The 18,361-nt window shown below is 39.5% G+C and overlaps 1 protein-coding gene across 5 annotated transcripts in view; it reads right to left on the bottom strand.

Annotated features, from left to right (window-relative positions):
• LOC122812119 (adhesion G protein-coupled receptor E2-like) overlaps nucleotides 1–18,361 on the bottom strand; it is a 1,702,710-nt gene that overhangs the window by 114,314 nt on the left and 1,570,035 nt on the right. For all 5 annotated transcript variants that reach the window (XM_044084406.1, XM_044084405.1, XM_044084408.1 and 2 more), the window contains one exon: nucleotides 10,230–10,398. In XM_044084406.1, coding sequence (XP_043940341.1) covers nucleotides 10,230–10,398 — 169 coding nt within the window. The remainder of the gene's footprint in view (nucleotides 1–10,229; nucleotides 10,399–18,361) is intronic.

Here is an 18,361-nt window from a genome sequence, read left to right as displayed (position 1 = left end):
AAACTCACACACTCTCCACCACTACATCTCCACTATCTTTTACCTTACCTTTAACATGATCTCAACCCACTCCCCCACTGACTATAGTGGGGGAGTTCCACATATTGGCTGTGGTAATTAATATGGCGAGCCATGCTAATTTGTGCAACTGAGTGATTTACTGAATTGCTTGGCTATGTAACTCAATTCCCAAAGCCAATTCTAGGGGAGATTTTTATTTCATTTTATTTATTTTACATTTTTTACCAGGAAAGTCCAACTGGGCAGGCTGCCCATTTTCAGTGGGGGCCCAGGGAGAAAAGCTCCATTATCAACAGGACAAGATTATAAAAATAGGAATAATGAATTACAGTAGGTGTACAATATAAAGCTTATCTTAGTACCTTATAAAATTGTTGTCATACACAATTCACAGTGGTTATATTTAGTGGTAGTTGAATATAGTAATATATAGCACATTATACAGTGGATCAAGATACATTCAAATAAGTGGCAGTGATAACACTTTAAGATAAGAAGGAATAAAAAAGAGAAGTAAAACAGCTGAGTCAGATGAGATCACATGGGTAATTAACATTAACTGCTCCCTTTTAATGTATTACTAGCATTTAGCATGACCATGCAGACAGCCCACTATTATTGTGATTTTGATGACCATGAAAAATCACTGTGATGAGTCTGTCTTTGAATCAGAAAGGATATCTGTGAGTGGTTGGCCATTCATGTTACCACTTACCACTTATTGTACTCTTTCTGAATCCCATGAGTAGTCTCAAAATAGGTTTAACATAAAGAAAACAAAGACAATGACAACTGACAAAAATCATTACATTTTATTCTTGATGAAGACAAAATAGAAACTGCTGTAGTAGACAACTTCGGCCTGCTTGTAACAATAATCAAAAATGAAATTGGTCTTTGTCTGAAAAGATTTGAAACTTGCATAAACTAAAGCACTGCTGGTAATTTCCTGCAGTTTTACCCACCATCTTGTTTGTTGATTTGCTTTTTAAAGCAAATGAGCTTAATAAGTCCCTCCCTTTCCTGAATTACTTATTTGCCTTTCCTTTCTACAGTGCTGCTGATATCCTGAATTACTTCTTTGCCTTTCCTTCTGCTTATATTGAAAAAGTCAATTTTGCTTCCCATTCTCAGTTCTACTTGATCTAGCTAGCTATTGGATAAAGCAGTGTATTTGTACACACTAGCAAACAATTGTTTTTATACAAATGAGGTCAGTAGATTTTCCATCTAGTGCACTGGGAGGTAGCCTGATCTGTTGAGGTTGAGGAAACACTTGAGATTTCTGAATGTAGTTTTATTGGTTGGAGGGCTTATCTTGTTATCTAGGCCCTTTAAAAATTCTGTATGTCTGAGTGGCTTTTGGCTCATTTATTCAAAGCAAAGTACTTTTATTGAATAATCACACTTTCATAAGCTGTTTACAGTGCACTGCTTTATTTATGCCTGTAAGTTTGTTTGTGCTAGCATTTTGTACCATTTAAGTTTGTAGTAACATTTCACTTGGGACACTTCTTTGCTGTGCTTTCCATTGGGAGGACTGGGATTGTACATCTGGCGGCAATAGGTGTTTACCTGGTCTATCTGAGCTGGGAAACACACACAAGCACTCTAAGTATTTTTTTTTTGCACATCTCAGCACTTTCTTTGCACTATTCTGATACCTAGATAGCATAGACTAAATTCACATCTGCTAAATCTAGCCTGTTATTGATACATTTGAGCACTAAACCAGCCATCTTACATTAAGATGGACTCCCCTGCACCCTTGTGGCAAAAGAGTGTGGGTTCAGCCTTGACTGAGCTGGGGATTGCTGGAGGAAGGTTCATTGTGGTCTTTCCTATTGGTATATTAGCTTAAACATGTCTAAATTTTGCTTGTATTTAAGCCTCACATTTGTGCATTGCAGCACACCATACAACAGGGGTTAAGTGTGCATAGATGTAAAAACCTTAAAACTTAGTTTTTCCATAGACATCTGTCAGTGGAATCCTCTCAAGCTTCCCTACAGCATTATGGGGGCACTGAGCATTGTCACCAAACTTATCAGCTATAGCGTTCAATAGAACAAGTACCTTAGTTAGTCCTAGCACAAAAACTGGTCAAACTAGCCAAATCTCTTCTCAAATAGTACATTCAGTAAAGACCTGCTATAATGGATGGGAAGTTTCCCATCATTTCAGCAGCCAGCCTCATGTATACTGACAGCCACTTACTCCTAAAACAAACAAATATCCTATGGGAGAGATGCAATTACACTATGAAACTGGAATAATTCTCTCATGTAACAACAAACTGGACATCAAAGAGGTTGTCTGCACACACTTCACTTCTCTCAGAAAATTAATTCCTGACACATAAACCTACATATGTGGATGTACTCACTAGAAGCCTACCAAAACTCAGAGACCTCACAAATGTAAACCACTTGCACACACTGCTATGCAAACAACACATAATAACACATGCACCAGTGTCTCTGCAAATAAGTCTGTAAGGCAAAACACCTAAAAACCTAATGTCTTGGTCACAGGTGACTGCATAGTGAAATACACAAATATCCCCCTCACCAGGCTGAACAAGGAGAAGGTCATGGTCAGCTGCCTGTCAGGTGACAGACTCCTTCAAATCACACATGCACTCATGTCACTCAACAACAAGTACTGTTATGACTCTGTCATAATCTATGTTGGGGTGAATAATTTGAGATGTACCTCTCTGGACTATATGCAAAGACACATGACTGAACTCTCAGATTATGTGTCCCAGGCAGTTATTGCTCTAGCCCTGAGCAGCATTCTACCTTTACACAGGACAGTGCCACAATATAAACAAAAAATGCTTGACTTCAACAATTGGCTTAGGTTATGCTGTCAGTCCAGGGGGGATCCAGTATCTGTCAGCCTGGGAAGAAATGGTCAACAGGGCATGAGGCTATGCTGTTTGCCAGAGATGGTGTGCATGGCAATTCCAAAAATGCATTAATCGACTGGTCACAATGGTCAACCTGAAATGCTGAATTCAGAACGTCAAAACAGCAGCCATGATGAAAATGAATAAATCAACACTGGTAGATTGATGTATTTGACATAGCAGGAGGTGATGTCAGTCACCCACACTATGCACCTTAATGTACTGTTACACTCTACAGTCAACAGTATGTTAATTGTACTATTTTATCCCCCATGTGGGGGGCTGCGCACCCCACACCCCCTGCAAATTAAATATGCCAACTCCGAGATTGCACTACAATGAGGAAATGGGTTAATTCCCTGTTCCTCACTGTACTGCAATATCCATTCACAATGCCAAACTCAGATAATCAAACTACACTACCCTTCACTGTAGTGTAGTTGATGCATTTTGGTTCGGCATTCTGCCCATTTGAAAAGTGCCTTTTGACCACATGCCGGATGAGCGCAGGGAATTCGAACATTTAATAGTAAACTGGTCTGCACCTGTCTCCTCTAGGCTTTTGGGCACTTGCCTCCCCCATAGTGCCCTTTTTTAGGCAATGTCAAAACAACAAAAGTTTTGACATAACAAAATCCACTCGAGACAAACTGAAGGTTCTGCTGCTTAATGCTAGTAGTCTAAATATGGAACTGCACTCCCCAGAAGCATTACTTACCTTGGAAGATGGTGATGTCTGTGCAGTGACATAGACATGGTTCATGGCCAAAAACAGCATCCTGGCTGTGCAAAGCCATAGTGCCTTCTACATGTTCAGACCTCAAAATGAGCATGAAAGAACCAAAGGTGGAGATGCATCCATCTTCATTAAAGTCAAGTACACCACAAGACTGGTCAAACTGTACAACTCTCTCAAACTACTCTATGTCTAATTAACTATAGGCAAAATACCCTACCATATCACTGCTAGCTATAGGTCCCCCACCATGAACCCAAAAAAAAAGCAGACTGCCTACCTAGACTTACTAGAGTTACTCACCATATTGCTCAACACCTTGGTCATGGGAGATTTCAACTAGCCTTCCATCAACTGGGTGACATACTTGAGCATGAACATGCTTGCCCAGATAATCCTGGAGTTTGTCAATACAAATGCTCTAGAACAGATACTCTACACCCCTACAAGGGGCTCAGAGATCCTAGACATAACACTCACCAACATGGGGAGGGGTCACTGAATTCCCCACTGTGTGATGCCCTCCCTGGTAAGATTAGACCATAAATCAGTCTCATTCAAAGTAACTATTGAACTTGTCACCACAACAGGAGCAAAAAAAAAAAAAAAAAAACTAAAAAACTTTTCCAAAGCAAACTACAGCTTACTAAGCAATGATATAAAATGTTTATACAGGTGCACACAAATGCACTGTATAAACACTTAAGCAACTGTATAGACTCAGCTGTGCCTGACTGGTTTAAAACCAGGTCCCCCTGAAAAAACAAGCCACCATAGTGGACCTCAAGTATAAACAGATTATATAACAAAAGGAAGCAACTGGTATCTAAGAACAAGAGAAAACTGACTCAGCAGAGGAAGAATTACCTTCACAGCTTGAACAAGCAAATAAGAAATCCTGTAAATTCCTATAAAGTTAATTACAAAGGCAAAATAGCATCCCTAGCTAAGGATAATCATAAGGCATTCTTTAGCTATGTCTGAAATCTAAAACGGAATGCTCAGCTATGTGACAAATTGGTAGTAGATGGCACAACTTATACTATACCAGGGGAAATTGCCAACCTGTTAGGTGACAGATTTGGCACAAACTTCACATCCCTGTCTCCACCAGCCATACCTCAAAGCATACCTGACACCAGTCCTCTGCCTAGTATCTTTAGAGATCAGGTCATAGCTGTGTTCTACAAGGCCAAAAATACAGCCTCATTGGGACCAGATAACATCCCAAGTTGCTTATTAAGCAATCTAAAACAGGACCTAACAGACCCACTTGTCATTCTGTTTAATCATAGCCTGAGAACTGGCTTTGTTCCAGCAGAGTAGAGAACAGCAACAGGAATCCCCTTGCACAAAGGGGGGCCAGCAACGGACACTTGGAGCTATAGACCCATAAGTTTAACCAGCCTCATCTGCAAGGCCATGGAAAGAATCATCATGGACCTCATCAACAAGGACATAGGTGACCTTCAAACTCTAGACCCAACCCAATCTGGCATTATTAAGGAAAGATCATGCTTCTTAAACCTAGCAGACTTGTTCAAGAAAGTCAACAAAGCCATGGATGAAAGTGATACAGTGCATGCTGCCTATCTTGACCTAGCCAAGGCTTTTGACACAATTCCCCACTCAGGTATCATTAAGAAACTCTCCCAGCTGAGGATTAATCCTTATGTCACTAGATGGGTAGCCACTCGGCTCACCAAGAGAACACATATTGTCATAGTTGGTGACTACACCTCTTTCAGTAGACCCATCACCAGAGAAGTGCCAGAAGGATCTGTTCTGGACCCTTTACTGTTTGGAATCTATTTCTTGGAAGTCCAGGCTAAAGTAGACAGCCTTCGGCTTACCATGTTTGCTAATGATTGCAAACTGGGTGCAGTTATTGAGTCCCGCAGTGATGTTAGCATATTACAGGAGGGGTTAAAACAGACAAATGGCTGGTGCAAAAGCCACGGTCTAAAACTAAATGCAAAAAAGTGCATTATTATCCCCATTGGTAAAGCGAAATTTCCTGATAATTACAATATTGACAGCACCCTCCTAAGTTCAAACCTAGTGGTGTGAGATCTAGGAACACATATAGATGGCAATTTGAACTTCAACCACCAAGTTTCCACAGTGCAAAGGAAAGCCTTCTATGTTGAACATCTCATAAATAAGGGCATTATATCTAGGTCCAAGGATGTTATAACTGCAATGTACTCAACCCTCATCAGACCATTAATAGAATACAATGCTCCCTTCTGCATGTACCTCACCAGACACCTGCAGCAGCTGAAGAGACCACAGAGGTTTCTCACTAAGAAAATAATGGGCCTCCAAACCATGAGTTACGTGGATAGACTAAAAGCCTGAGGTTGCTGAGAGGTGACTTGTGCCTTGCCTGCAGGGCAAGTCTCTGACCCTGAAAACGACCAACAAATAGTTTAGAAGAGACTATAAATAACTCAGAAAACAACACGAATTCCACACTGATAAAATTTAATAGAAAAAACAGTCTCTGACCCTGCCCTGATGGATATACTGCACATCTTCATGTCAAACGGCACAAGAGTCACTCACTCTAGGGATCTTAACTTAGCCTGTGACATTAACAGAGCATGACGGAAGCAGAAATATATCCCACAGATACACGATTCTCTACAAGTGCCACCTAGACAAAAGGATGGACAAATTCATCCCTGGGGTGGCACACATTTCATTCATGGACAGGGGTAGTCAGTGTTTATCACAGACATGGTCTGCAAATTATGTCCATCTAAACAAAGACAGTTGAGGCAACTCGGGATTAACAAGGCTAGGCTTGTAAGGAATCTAGGCCACTAGCCTAGTAAGCTCCTATGAATCTATAAACCTATGGGAAGCATTCAAGAAATTCACTCATGAATTGTTCTTGGCAGGTCCAGATATGTGGCCTGGTGTGATCAAGTCCTGCCTATGATCCAGACAATCTGAGTTTGATTATCAGCTAGAACATGAAAACAGGTGGGGATAGAGGAATCAGCATAGCATGCCAGCTCAAAAATATTGGATTAGTGCTCCTGTGTTTCCCATATCAACCAAGTGCTGTAGTTCAAGCAAGACTTGTAAAGATGTCATTCACCAGGAAACATAGTCTTGGCTTCCCAAGTGGGTGTGTGTATATGTGTGTGTGTGTGTGTGTGTGTGTGTGTGTGTGTGTGTGTGTGTGTGTGTGTGTGTGTGTGTGTGTGTGTGTGAGCTCAATGTGTCACTTAGGTCAGCTACCAGAGAGAGCTTAGGGTGGGGTTAAGGACATGAGAAAAATGGTTTATTTGCCAATCCCCACGGACTAAGCAGGCCACTGATTTCAAGAAGTGCCTGTCAGCTAAGGCTAAATAGACAAGTTGTCCTTAGGTATTGGTATGGGGGATAACTCAAACTTATCCTGCTGATAGAGCAGGCACACAAATCCTGGCTATGGATGGAACAATAGGCTTGTTTTGGCCCATTGCCTGGGGATAAGACAAACACATCTGGTTGTAGTGAACAGCATACTCACCGATGACTAGAAAGCAGATAAGGGCATAGCTGAAGGCATAAAGCAGCCTCTTGACTGCCTGAATGAAAGCCTCATACAGGCTGCTCTTACTCTGATCCCAAGAGAAATTCCGAGGTAAAAGAATCCATGAGTGATATCTGATTCTGGGGTGGATGGAGTTGATGGTCAGGGAGACGGGGAAAAAATCACATGAAAAAAAAAATAAATAAAATTAATATCTTGGCAAAATGACCACACAATATTTAGATGGCAAAGATATATCTTTGCATATAAAGATTCACATTTTCAGTAATGTCATATGGATGTGAAAGTTGGGCAGTGAAGAAATAAGACTTGAATTAAACTGGCACCTTCAAATTATCCTGTTGGTGAAGAATGTTGCATATACCATGCACTGCCTGGAATAAATATCAAGTAGTATTGGAGTAGATAAACGCCTAAGTATTCCCTAGAAACTTAAGCGACTAGACTTTGACTTTCATACTTATGGCACATCATGCAATGCGAAAGGTCATTAGAAAAAGTCTTAGCAAGGCCAAAGGTCAATATATAAAAAAAAAAAATAAAGACTGGCAATGTGATGGATTGGTACTATAACTACAGCAATGGATGCACCTCTTTCAGTGAATAATCTAAATGAAGACAGAACACAGCTCAGGACACCTCTCCTTAGGGTCACCATGATGTGACATTGACTCAGCTGCAGCTAACAATAATATACGTGTACATATATATGTATATGTATTTGTATACATGTACACAGTATATCTGTATCTGTGCATGTATATGCGTAGATCTGTATATATATATATATATATATATATATATATATATATATATATATATATATATATATATATATATATATATATATATATATGCATGAGGACGTGGCATAATTAAGTTTCACTATAGATAATTACTGTCATTATAATTTAGGACTATTGTCACTATAAACAGCCTAACCAGCATGTCTTCATCATAAATGTTTCATTGCTTCCTATAGCATTCACTTAGGTCCAAGTATTATAGTATCTGCTTTTACTATACCTACCAAGGATTGGTTTTCCATTCAATTACTTTAACATTCCGGGAATGTTGAATGTTTTTGAAACACCTTACATTTCCAGATGTCTCCAAACACTGCTAAGCTGCCCTGCACCTCCTGGCTGCACCACCCCGCTAATTTAATATACTAACTCCAAGATCGCACTACAGTGAGGGAAGGGGTACATTGTCCGATCCCCACTGTAGTGCAATGTCCACTCAGAATGCCAAATCCACATGAGCGAATGCACACTGGAATTTTGGCATTTGCTCATTTGTGATTTTGGCAAGTCATAGTTCGTTATTACATACTTTTGAAATCATACTTTTGCACATCTGGCTGTCATAGATGTGCACTTCAACCTTCTAAAGGTAAACCCATCTATACATATATATATATATATATACATATATATATATATATATATATATATATATATATATATCTATATATATACATATATATATATATATATATATATATATATATATATATATATATATATATATATATATATATATATATATATATATATATACATATATGGGTCTACTTTCTTTAAATGAAATTATGTTTAAATGAAAGTTACTTAGCCAATCCCATTTCTCCAAAGCTGCATTACACTGAATCGCATGGATTGCCAAATTCCTTTCCCTGTGAAAGGAACCACTTGGCCACTGTGGTGAACTTTGCTCTCTCTTCAGTTTAGTGTGATCTTGAAGTTGGTATATTTATGTAGGGGGGGGTGAACCACTTTGGTGGTTTACTTTTGCTGTGTTTAGGTTTATTCCCATGGTGGTCAAGTGGTTTCTTTCACAGGGAAAGGAATTCGGCAGTCCATGTCTTCGGTGTAATGAAGCTTCGGAGAATTGTTTAAACATAATTTCATTTAAAGGTAGACCCATATATATATATATATATATATATATATATATATATATATATATATATATATATATATATATATATATATATATATATATATATATATATATATACACATATAAATACATATTTATATATATATATATACACACACACATATATGTATATATATATATATATATATATATATATATATGTATGTGTGTGTATATATATATATATATATATATCACACACACACACACACACACACACACACACACACACAGTGGCACAGCAAATACTGCTGTCACGTCACAGGATGAAGTTCCCTGTTTCAGTTCTGGACAGCGGTGCCTTCTGTGTGGAGACTGGATGCATTCCCTATGTTTGTGTGGGTTTCCTCCGGGTGCTCCATTTTCCTCCCACATTCTAAAAACATACAGTAGGTGGATTGGATACCCTAAAATGGTGATAGTTGTGAGTGTGTGTGCAAGTCTGTGGTGTGAAAGCACCACTGCGGCAGGGCTAAACCTTGCCTCTACATGATTGTCACTGTTGAAATGACACCTTGGCTCCATATGCAAAAATGGGAAAAGGGGTTGTGGATGGATGGATAAATAGATGGATGGATGGATGAACTGTAAAGAATGTAACTACTGAATTTCATTGCAAAGTGCATGACAGCACGTTCCAGAAAGGAACCCCACCCGAGGAAATCCACATGAACACAGGGAGGACATACAGACTCTGCACAGAAGGCACCCCAGTCAAGAATTGAACCAGGGATCCTCAGCACTATCCACTGTGCCACTTCACTAGTTCATCTGACTGTCAAAATGTTACATTTTGCACCCATCACCTCCTTTTACCACAGAGAGACAATGAAAGTTGGGCAATGTCTCTTTTTTCTGATGATTTATTAGGTATATCCTACAAATAAAAGATTGCAGGACCTAGTACCAATTGGTGTTCATATTACAGTTGTGGAATGTAACACCTCTGCACTGTTTCAGAAAAAAAATGTTCATAATTGCAGTTGTGTCTAAAAGGAGAAAAAAAAAACAAGGAAAAAATATGACAATTGTGCGTTATACAGTTATGATTGTTATATTCTTACCAACTTATTGGCAGCACAGTACAGCAGAAACATAAATACTCCATGGAAGCTATTCAGTATAGTAAAAAGGTATGACATCACAAGAGTCTCTTCTCGAAAGTGGAAGATGCCAAATATCCAGGTGCACCCCAAAACAAGGAACTGAGCAGTAGCCTTAAAAAGAAGCATTCTGTGAATAAAAAAGTAGATTACTAAATTTAATAAAAGATAAGATATTAAAATTAGACTGTCATCTCTATAGCCAAATATAATTCAAAATTTCAGACATTATTCCAAATACATGTTTTGTTATGGGCAGATAATCTGTAAAATAACAGCCCTCTCATCTTTAATCAGCACTTGGTTTCCATGTGAAACTGTAAATTCTGTTTCAAATTCAATGACTACAGAGAATTCTATATTACATTTACCTTTTTTCCCATTCTTTTTTCTCCCTGATTTCATCCTGACAGCTGTCTCAGTGCCACATGTCCATGCTGTGTATACTGGCCACTCAAATCCACCACTGTTCAAATACTGAATTTGATGCTGGGGCCAGCATGAAACCAAAGGATGTTCAGAGGGAGGTTGGTACTGTTCTAACATTAGAGGAGGGAGAGTTCTACTTTATCCTACCCCACTTCCCCTTTGATGGAGGAGTTGTTGCTGAACTCTGGGGACATGCAATGGGCAAACCATGCTGTTCTGCTTCACACACTTTCATATGATGCTGTGTAGGCACACTGCCCTGCCTTTTGGTCGAGCACATTAAAATTGGCTGACCAGCCTCTACCAATATTCTAACTCACATCTTCCTTGCCACTCCATCAGCTGTCTGAGCTGCTAATCAAACCCTGTTCAGTTGGGCTGTAGTCAGGGCTTTATCAATCTACAATGCTAGAGTGGCTTTTATTTTTTGTTCTTTTTATGTAATATGGTGACCTGAGCCTCAGACATTTAATATAGATTTCTTACTAGGATTCGTAAAGATATTCCATAATCATGCAGGACTGATGCAAAGTCCAAACTACATACCAGAGACATTTTTGAATCACAAAGGAACCCATGTGCAATAGAGTATGACCAGAGAAGCCTATGAACCTGGATAAGTACAGGTATGCAAATGGAGCTCCACTACATATTCCATGACTCAAAATGTGTTTATCATAAATTACACTGTTCGGGGGCTACCAAAATGTAGTGCTGTTTGTGGGCTAATTGTAAAAACGGCATTGAAGAAATATATGATGTTCCAGTTTTACAGAAGTTTTGTCTGGCACACAATAGCTGTACAAGATATTTTTTTTTACTGGGAATGTCCTCACACAAAGCACTAAGTATTAAGAGAGGGATGCAAAGACACATCCCATTGTCATGCTATCCCCATCTTCAACACAGTGATAGCTGATATCACCAAATAATGACAGGATGTTAAATATTAGGGGTGCTGAATCATAAATAAACCAGGCTAACCAAGGAGAAGGTTACTGTCAGCTGCCTGTCAGGTGCCAGGATCTGCCACATAACCCACACACTTAGGTCACTCCACAACAAGTACAAATATGACTGTCATTGTCCATGTTGGTATGAATGACCTGAGACGTACCTCCCTAAACTACATGAAAAGAGACATGGAAGAGCTCCCCAGTCTTGTAGCCCAGGCAGGTATGACCCTAGCCCTGAGTAGCATTCTGCCATCACCCCGAATGATACTGCAGTACAAGGACAAATGACTGACTTCAACAATTGGCTAAGCTTCTGGTGTAATTCTAAGGGGATCCAGTATCTGTCTGCTTGGGATGACATGGATACTGGCTAAGGCTGTTGTTACCCCTATAGTACCTTTTTTAGGCAAGGTTCAAATAACAAATTCACCACCATAACAGGAACAGGCAAGCAAAAACTGAGGGTAATGCTACTCAATGCTAGAAGTCTAAATCTCAAAATGCACTCACTCGAGGCACTCCTTAAAATGGAGAACATCGATATCTGTGCAGTGACTGAGACCTGGTTCAAGGCTCCAGAGAGCACCCCTGCACTACCAGGCTATAACTCATTCCACACTTTTCGGACATGTAACCTGGACCGAAACACCAAAGATGGAGGTGTGTCCATATTCATTAAGGATATCCACACCTCCAGGCTAGTTGCTCAGCAAAATGCATCCGAGGTTATCCAAGTGCAACTAACTCTGGGCAAAACTGCAATCCAAATTGTAGCTTTCCACAGATCCCCCACCATGCCCCAGGATTCCCACTCATCTTTTCTTGATTTACTGGAAAATATTAAGGTTCAACCAAACACCCTAATAATGGGTGACATCAACTACCCTACCATTAACTGGGAAAAATACTCATGCACCAACTCCATAGCTCAACGCTTTCTGGAATTCATAAACTCCAACGCCCTGGATCAACTTATCCACACCCCTACCAACAGCAACAATATCCTACACCTAATCTTTACCAACATGAGTGTCCGGTGTTCCACACCTGAAGTCAGCTCCTCATTGGTCCGATATGACCATAAGCTAATCACCCTTAATATCCACATCCTGCCCCCACCCCCCATTAAGGAAACCATGGTAAAAATGTTCTCCAAAGCCAACGTCATGCTTCTTAAGACAGACGTGGTGAACTTCATGACACCCACGCAGATGGACAATACAGTTACAACTGCTGAATCCTACACAAATGTACTTTATAAGCACTTACACGGGTGCATGGATCATGCTATCCCAAACAGAACCACGACTCTATCCTCCAAAAAAAGGTAGCCAATCTGGTGGTCCCCTGCCATAAACAAACTGTACAACAGAAGGAAGAACCTGTTGCAAAAGAGAGTAAAATCCCATGAGTGGAGGAGCTCCCTGGTCAATCTCAGTAAGAAGCTGAGATCCCTTATAAGATACTCCAAAGCTAGCTATGAAAACAAAATCACCACTAATTCTAAGGACATTGACAAAGCATTCTATAGCTATGTCAATAATCTCAATGGCAACACCCAGATCTGCTCTGAGTTACAGCACAAAGGCACGAAAATTACAGAACCAACTGATATTGCCAATATCCTGGCAGATAGGTTCAGTGCTAACTTTACCCCCCCACCCCCTAAAGGGCCCATATCTATATAGGAAGAATGCAGAGTCCCTGTAATCACAGCAATGTAGGTAAAAGCTGCACTATCTAAAGCCAAAAACACAGCAGCCATGGGACCGGACAATATCCCAGGCTGCGTTTTACACGAGCTTCAGAACGAACTGGCTCACCACTTAAGCACCATGTTCAATAATAGCCTCATCAGGCTTTGTGCCCACTGAATGGCACACAGCAACAGTTATCCCACTCCACAAAGGGGGATCCACCACTGATCCCAAGAACTATCGACCTATTAGCCTGAAGAGCCTGGTCTGCAAGGCCATGGAACGTATCATCATGGAACTCATAAACAAAGACATTGGGATCCCATCCATTTCAGGTTTGTGAAAAGCAGATCATGCCTTCTGAACCTGATCGACTTCTTTGAGGCAGTCACCAAAGCCGTAGATGAGGGTAAGGTGGTTCACATTGCCTATCTTGACCTCACCAAGGCTTTCATCACCGTCCCCCATTCTGGAATTATAGCTAAACTCACTAAACTAGGTATAAATCCCTACGTCACAAGATGGGTTGCCAACTGGCTCACTGACAGAACCCACACTGTAAAAGTTGCAGACTCCAAATCTGACCTCAAAGCAGGGACAAATGGAGTACCAAAGGGTTCCATCCTGGGACCTCTCCTGTTTGGTATCTACTTCCCTGAAGTACAGACTAACACAGAAGGCCTCTGGCTAACAAAGTTCACAGGTGACTGCAAACTAGGAGCCATAGTCAAGTCCCCAAATGATGTGGACATCCTACAGAAGGGCCTCGCTGAGACAGATGCCTGGTGTCAGAGCCATGGGCTCAAGCTCAATGCCAAAAAGTGCAGTGTCATCCCCTTTGGTAAAAACTCTGTACTCATGAACTACCACATAGGCAGCAATCTACTTAACACTGAATATGAGATAAGAGACCTTGGGACCCAGGTGGACAGTAGTCTCCTTTGATAGTCACATCACCACAGTAGTCAGGAAGTCCTTCTATGTGGCACACCTCATCATAAAAGGGTTCTCATCCAGGAAAAAAGAGGTAATTGTTCCCATCTACTCGACACTCATTAGACCCATTATAGAGTACAATGCCCCTTTTGGAATGTACCTCACAAGACATCTGCAGCAGCTGGAAAGGCTACAGAAGTACCTCACAAAGAGGATTACTGGCCTCAAACAAATGCCCTACACTGACCGCCTCAAAAAACTCCAGCTTTACTCCGTAGCATATTGCCTACTCCGATCTCTGCCTAACATATAAAGCTATGTCAAACCCAGAGTTGTTGGACATGCTGCACTTAAAGAAATCCCAATCCCTTTGAACTACACGCTCTAGGGACCTAAACCTTGTCACCACAATAAACAGGACATTCTGGAGGGATAGATTCCTGTCCCAGAGATTGCCCATACTCTGGAACAGGCTACCCATCTATTTCAAGCAAAGTTCTTCATTAGCACACTTCAAGAAAAATCTTGATGAGTGGATGGGAAATAGGAAATACATCCCGGGGATCACTTCTGTGTCTCTGCTCAATAGTAGCACAAGAAAATAACTTTCTTGGGTGGTGTAAGCCAGGGAACCTTGTTGGCTAGGCTTATGTAGGCCCTTGGGCCGATAGCCTAGTACCTACCTATGAACCTATAAACCTAAGAATGGAAACTATGAGTACAAAATAGTAAATTTTGGCATAGTTAGGGTATTTGCTGATTGTTGTTGTATCTTTCAGCTTTTCTCAGTTAAGGGTCGCCACAGCGGAACTCCAGTCCACTAATGATTGGCAGTAGATTTTTATGTGCCGAGTTGCCAGCCCTGACGCACAACCTTCAACGAAGCTACACCCATTCACGCATGTCACCACACAGAAGACGCTCTAACTGAGAATTGAACAATATGTCACCCATTTTATTGTTGTATAGGTTTCAAAATTTTTAAATTTGTTGAATTTTGGTATGAAATTTTCAGGGTAGTCATTTTAAGGATTTTTCTGTCTAGCTGATGTTTGCACACTTTCATTAGTAATTACATTTCACAATAATTTTTTGTTAATCCTGTTTTGGATCCCAGTTGTACTTTTTCACTGTCATAGTTCAGAAAGTGATAGTCCATATAAGGCATGTTTGTAGGTTCTTAGATTGCTACTAGACAGTAGACCATTTTAAGCATTTTTTTAACTTAGTCATAGGAAGTGGGTGTTTGATCCACATTTAGGAGATTCTTTTGGGGAGTTATCTGTAATATCAGCAATCCCCATTTATGTTGCAATAGATTTAAGTCTTTTAATCTTGTATTTATTTTTAGCACCAGTCTGGCAAATACATAGTCAGTCAAGCAGAACTGGGTCATATACAGGTCTATTGGCTATGCAAGCATCACTGTGTAGCATTCGTTGGGAAACAGAGAAGAGAGACAGAGTTTTTAGATGTTCTGAGTAACACAGAGATCTTGCATCTGAGATTTTTTGGTTGGGAGCTACTAAGAATTTTCACTAGGTACTTGGAGGGGTACATACTGAATAGTGGACTGTATTCTAGTATGGGCCTGATGACCTCTTGACTAAGAGAAGATGCCCTTAGTAATCAGTTGTGCAGTGTAGAAGACATTCCTAATGACAAGGAATATGCATTTGTCAGAGGAGATTTCTTATAGTATGGCTAACAGTTCTATAGTTGTCCAGGTCAGCAGATGGTGGTTCCTCATAGAGGGGAACTACCACAGTTGTTTTCTAGGATTTTGGTACAAAATCAGTACAGAGGATGTGGTTGAGTACTATAAATATGAGCTATGAAAGGACATTACACTGATCATGAAACAATCTAGTACACCATCTAGACTCACAGAGCAATTAGTTTTGGTCCTGGTGAGGGCGACTTCTAGTATCTTCTCATTGGTGACTACTCTGGGTATGAACTGGATACTTTGTATTTGGAAGTTTGGTGATAATAGAAGGGAGAAGTTGGAGGGAGCTGAAGTTATTTAATATTAAAGGTATGTCTGTTGCAATTGCGGGTAATATTAAGTCTATTTCTTGTTAACTGCTGATATTGTACATTTTAGTTGAAAATTACCTCTGTAGGATTTCATCTTGCTCCTTTGATCTTTATTAACGTGTTGGAGGTTGATAATAGCATGCTGATTTCTGTTGTATTCTCCAGGTGAGGTCCACCAAAAGTGTTTCTTTCCAGAATGTGTTTTTTTTTTTTTTTTGCATTTGTGAAGAATAGAAGCATGAACATCTATGCAGCAGCTGTGATGGGAAGTTAACATATATATATATATATATATATATATATATATATATATATATATCTGGAAGTACTTGTTGTAGGGTCACTGAAATGTGAGCTACCATTAAGTCATATGGTCATCATAACCCATAATTAAATTGGACATGAAGAAGTCTCTAAAGATGGGTGAGTTGGTCATTTTTGCACAGGGACCATATGGTCAATAAAACACTGTGGTTATCTGACTTGACCAGTGAGGGTTTGACAACAGGTGAGGAGCAGAAACTAGCTATGCTAGTGAAGATAAACTGGGTATGTGGGGCCTGTAGTGGGGAAGGGTAATGTGTTGAAGAGCAAGGGAGGTTGCATTGATAAAGTGAAGGAAACATTGAGCATATTTTTTGTTGAGGTATAGGTGTGCCAGTTTATGGAAGGGTAGATAAGACCTCTAGAAAGAGCTTATTTGGGTTATTGGAGAAGGACTCTATTAAGATACATTTTGTACTTCTGTGTACCATGAATAGAGATTTATAGCTGGCCAGGATGCAATATTAGGTCTTGTTTACAGATAACAGGATGCAGAACAGTACATCATTACCCCGGTCAACTGAAATATGGTTTTAAATATGTTATTACAGAGTAAAGGGTATTTGTTGAAAATGCTGAAAATTGTATGCTATCCAGTTTTATTAAATAGATAATCATCTTACAGGATTATATCTTCTTCACTTTGAGAAAGTTTGGCATGACATTTTCAGTATAACAGTTTTATGCAGTCTTCTGTCTAACTGATGTGTGCTATTACACACTTTTTTTTATAAAGCCTTTTAACAGTCATTTTCCCAAATCCCATTTTCTGTGTGAACTGTACTAATTCATTGTATAGTTTAGGTGGCCCATTGATGGTGTGTTAAAAATACTCTCACAACTTTGTTTTGCCAAACTTATTAGCATTTATTTTAAATTAAAGTTAAGAAGTATTGTAAATAATAAAAGATAGAAGCTGGTAAATTTTGTTTTAAACAAAAGTAATAATAATCAATTGAAATTTTGATTATCACATTGAAATTACTTCATATCATATATTTACAGATTTATTGTTTATTTGCATTTCAAAAAACAAGCAGAGCTCTAACCCACGTGGACCTTTTTTCAGATTCAGTTTGGGAACACTGTCTGGATATGTGACATGCTCAGAATTACACAGTAGGCGAATGGAGACCAAAGAAATCAACGTCTAAACCAAAGGAAGGAGTACATTGAGAGCTCATAGACTTAATCCTCTACATTAACTGCCAGATCAAATGTTATTACTCAATGTTTTCTTCTTCTCTTCCTATGTCTTACAAAAGATAAAACAAAAATATTGGATCAGATTTATTAACAGCTACACAAAGTGATTCCATGCCACCAACATGGTAATCATTAAGCATCTTTACATGACATGAACAGTCACCAAACACAGATAAATGGCAAACTATACTAATTAAAGCATAAAGAACTGAAATACATGCTAATTAAACAATTCAGCATTGCAGAGATATGCAGGAAGGTATAAAGCAATCATGTACACTCAGTGTAGCATTTTGCTATGGTCATCAAAACTCTTTGGAATACAGGCATGATTACACTTAGAAAAAAAAAACAGGTTAGGGGTTGATGCTGCTGTTATAATGCTGTATGCACACCTGGATTTAAATCAGGATACAGTTTCTGGCAGACCTCAGGCAAGAAGAATGGTGTTTAGAACCTGTTTTACTTATCATGGACTGCATGAAACAAACTGTTGTGAGATACA

The sequence above is a fragment of the Protopterus annectens genome, chromosome 9.part0 (genome assembly GCF_019279795.1).
Source record: "Protopterus annectens isolate FY-2018-M chromosome 9.part0, PAN1.0, whole genome shotgun sequence".
NCBI classification, from domain to species: Eukaryota; Metazoa; Chordata; order Ceratodontiformes; family Protopteridae; genus Protopterus; species Protopterus annectens.
Note: the sequence above shows the minus strand (reverse complement) of the source record. Positions and strands in the feature narration are given on the sequence as shown.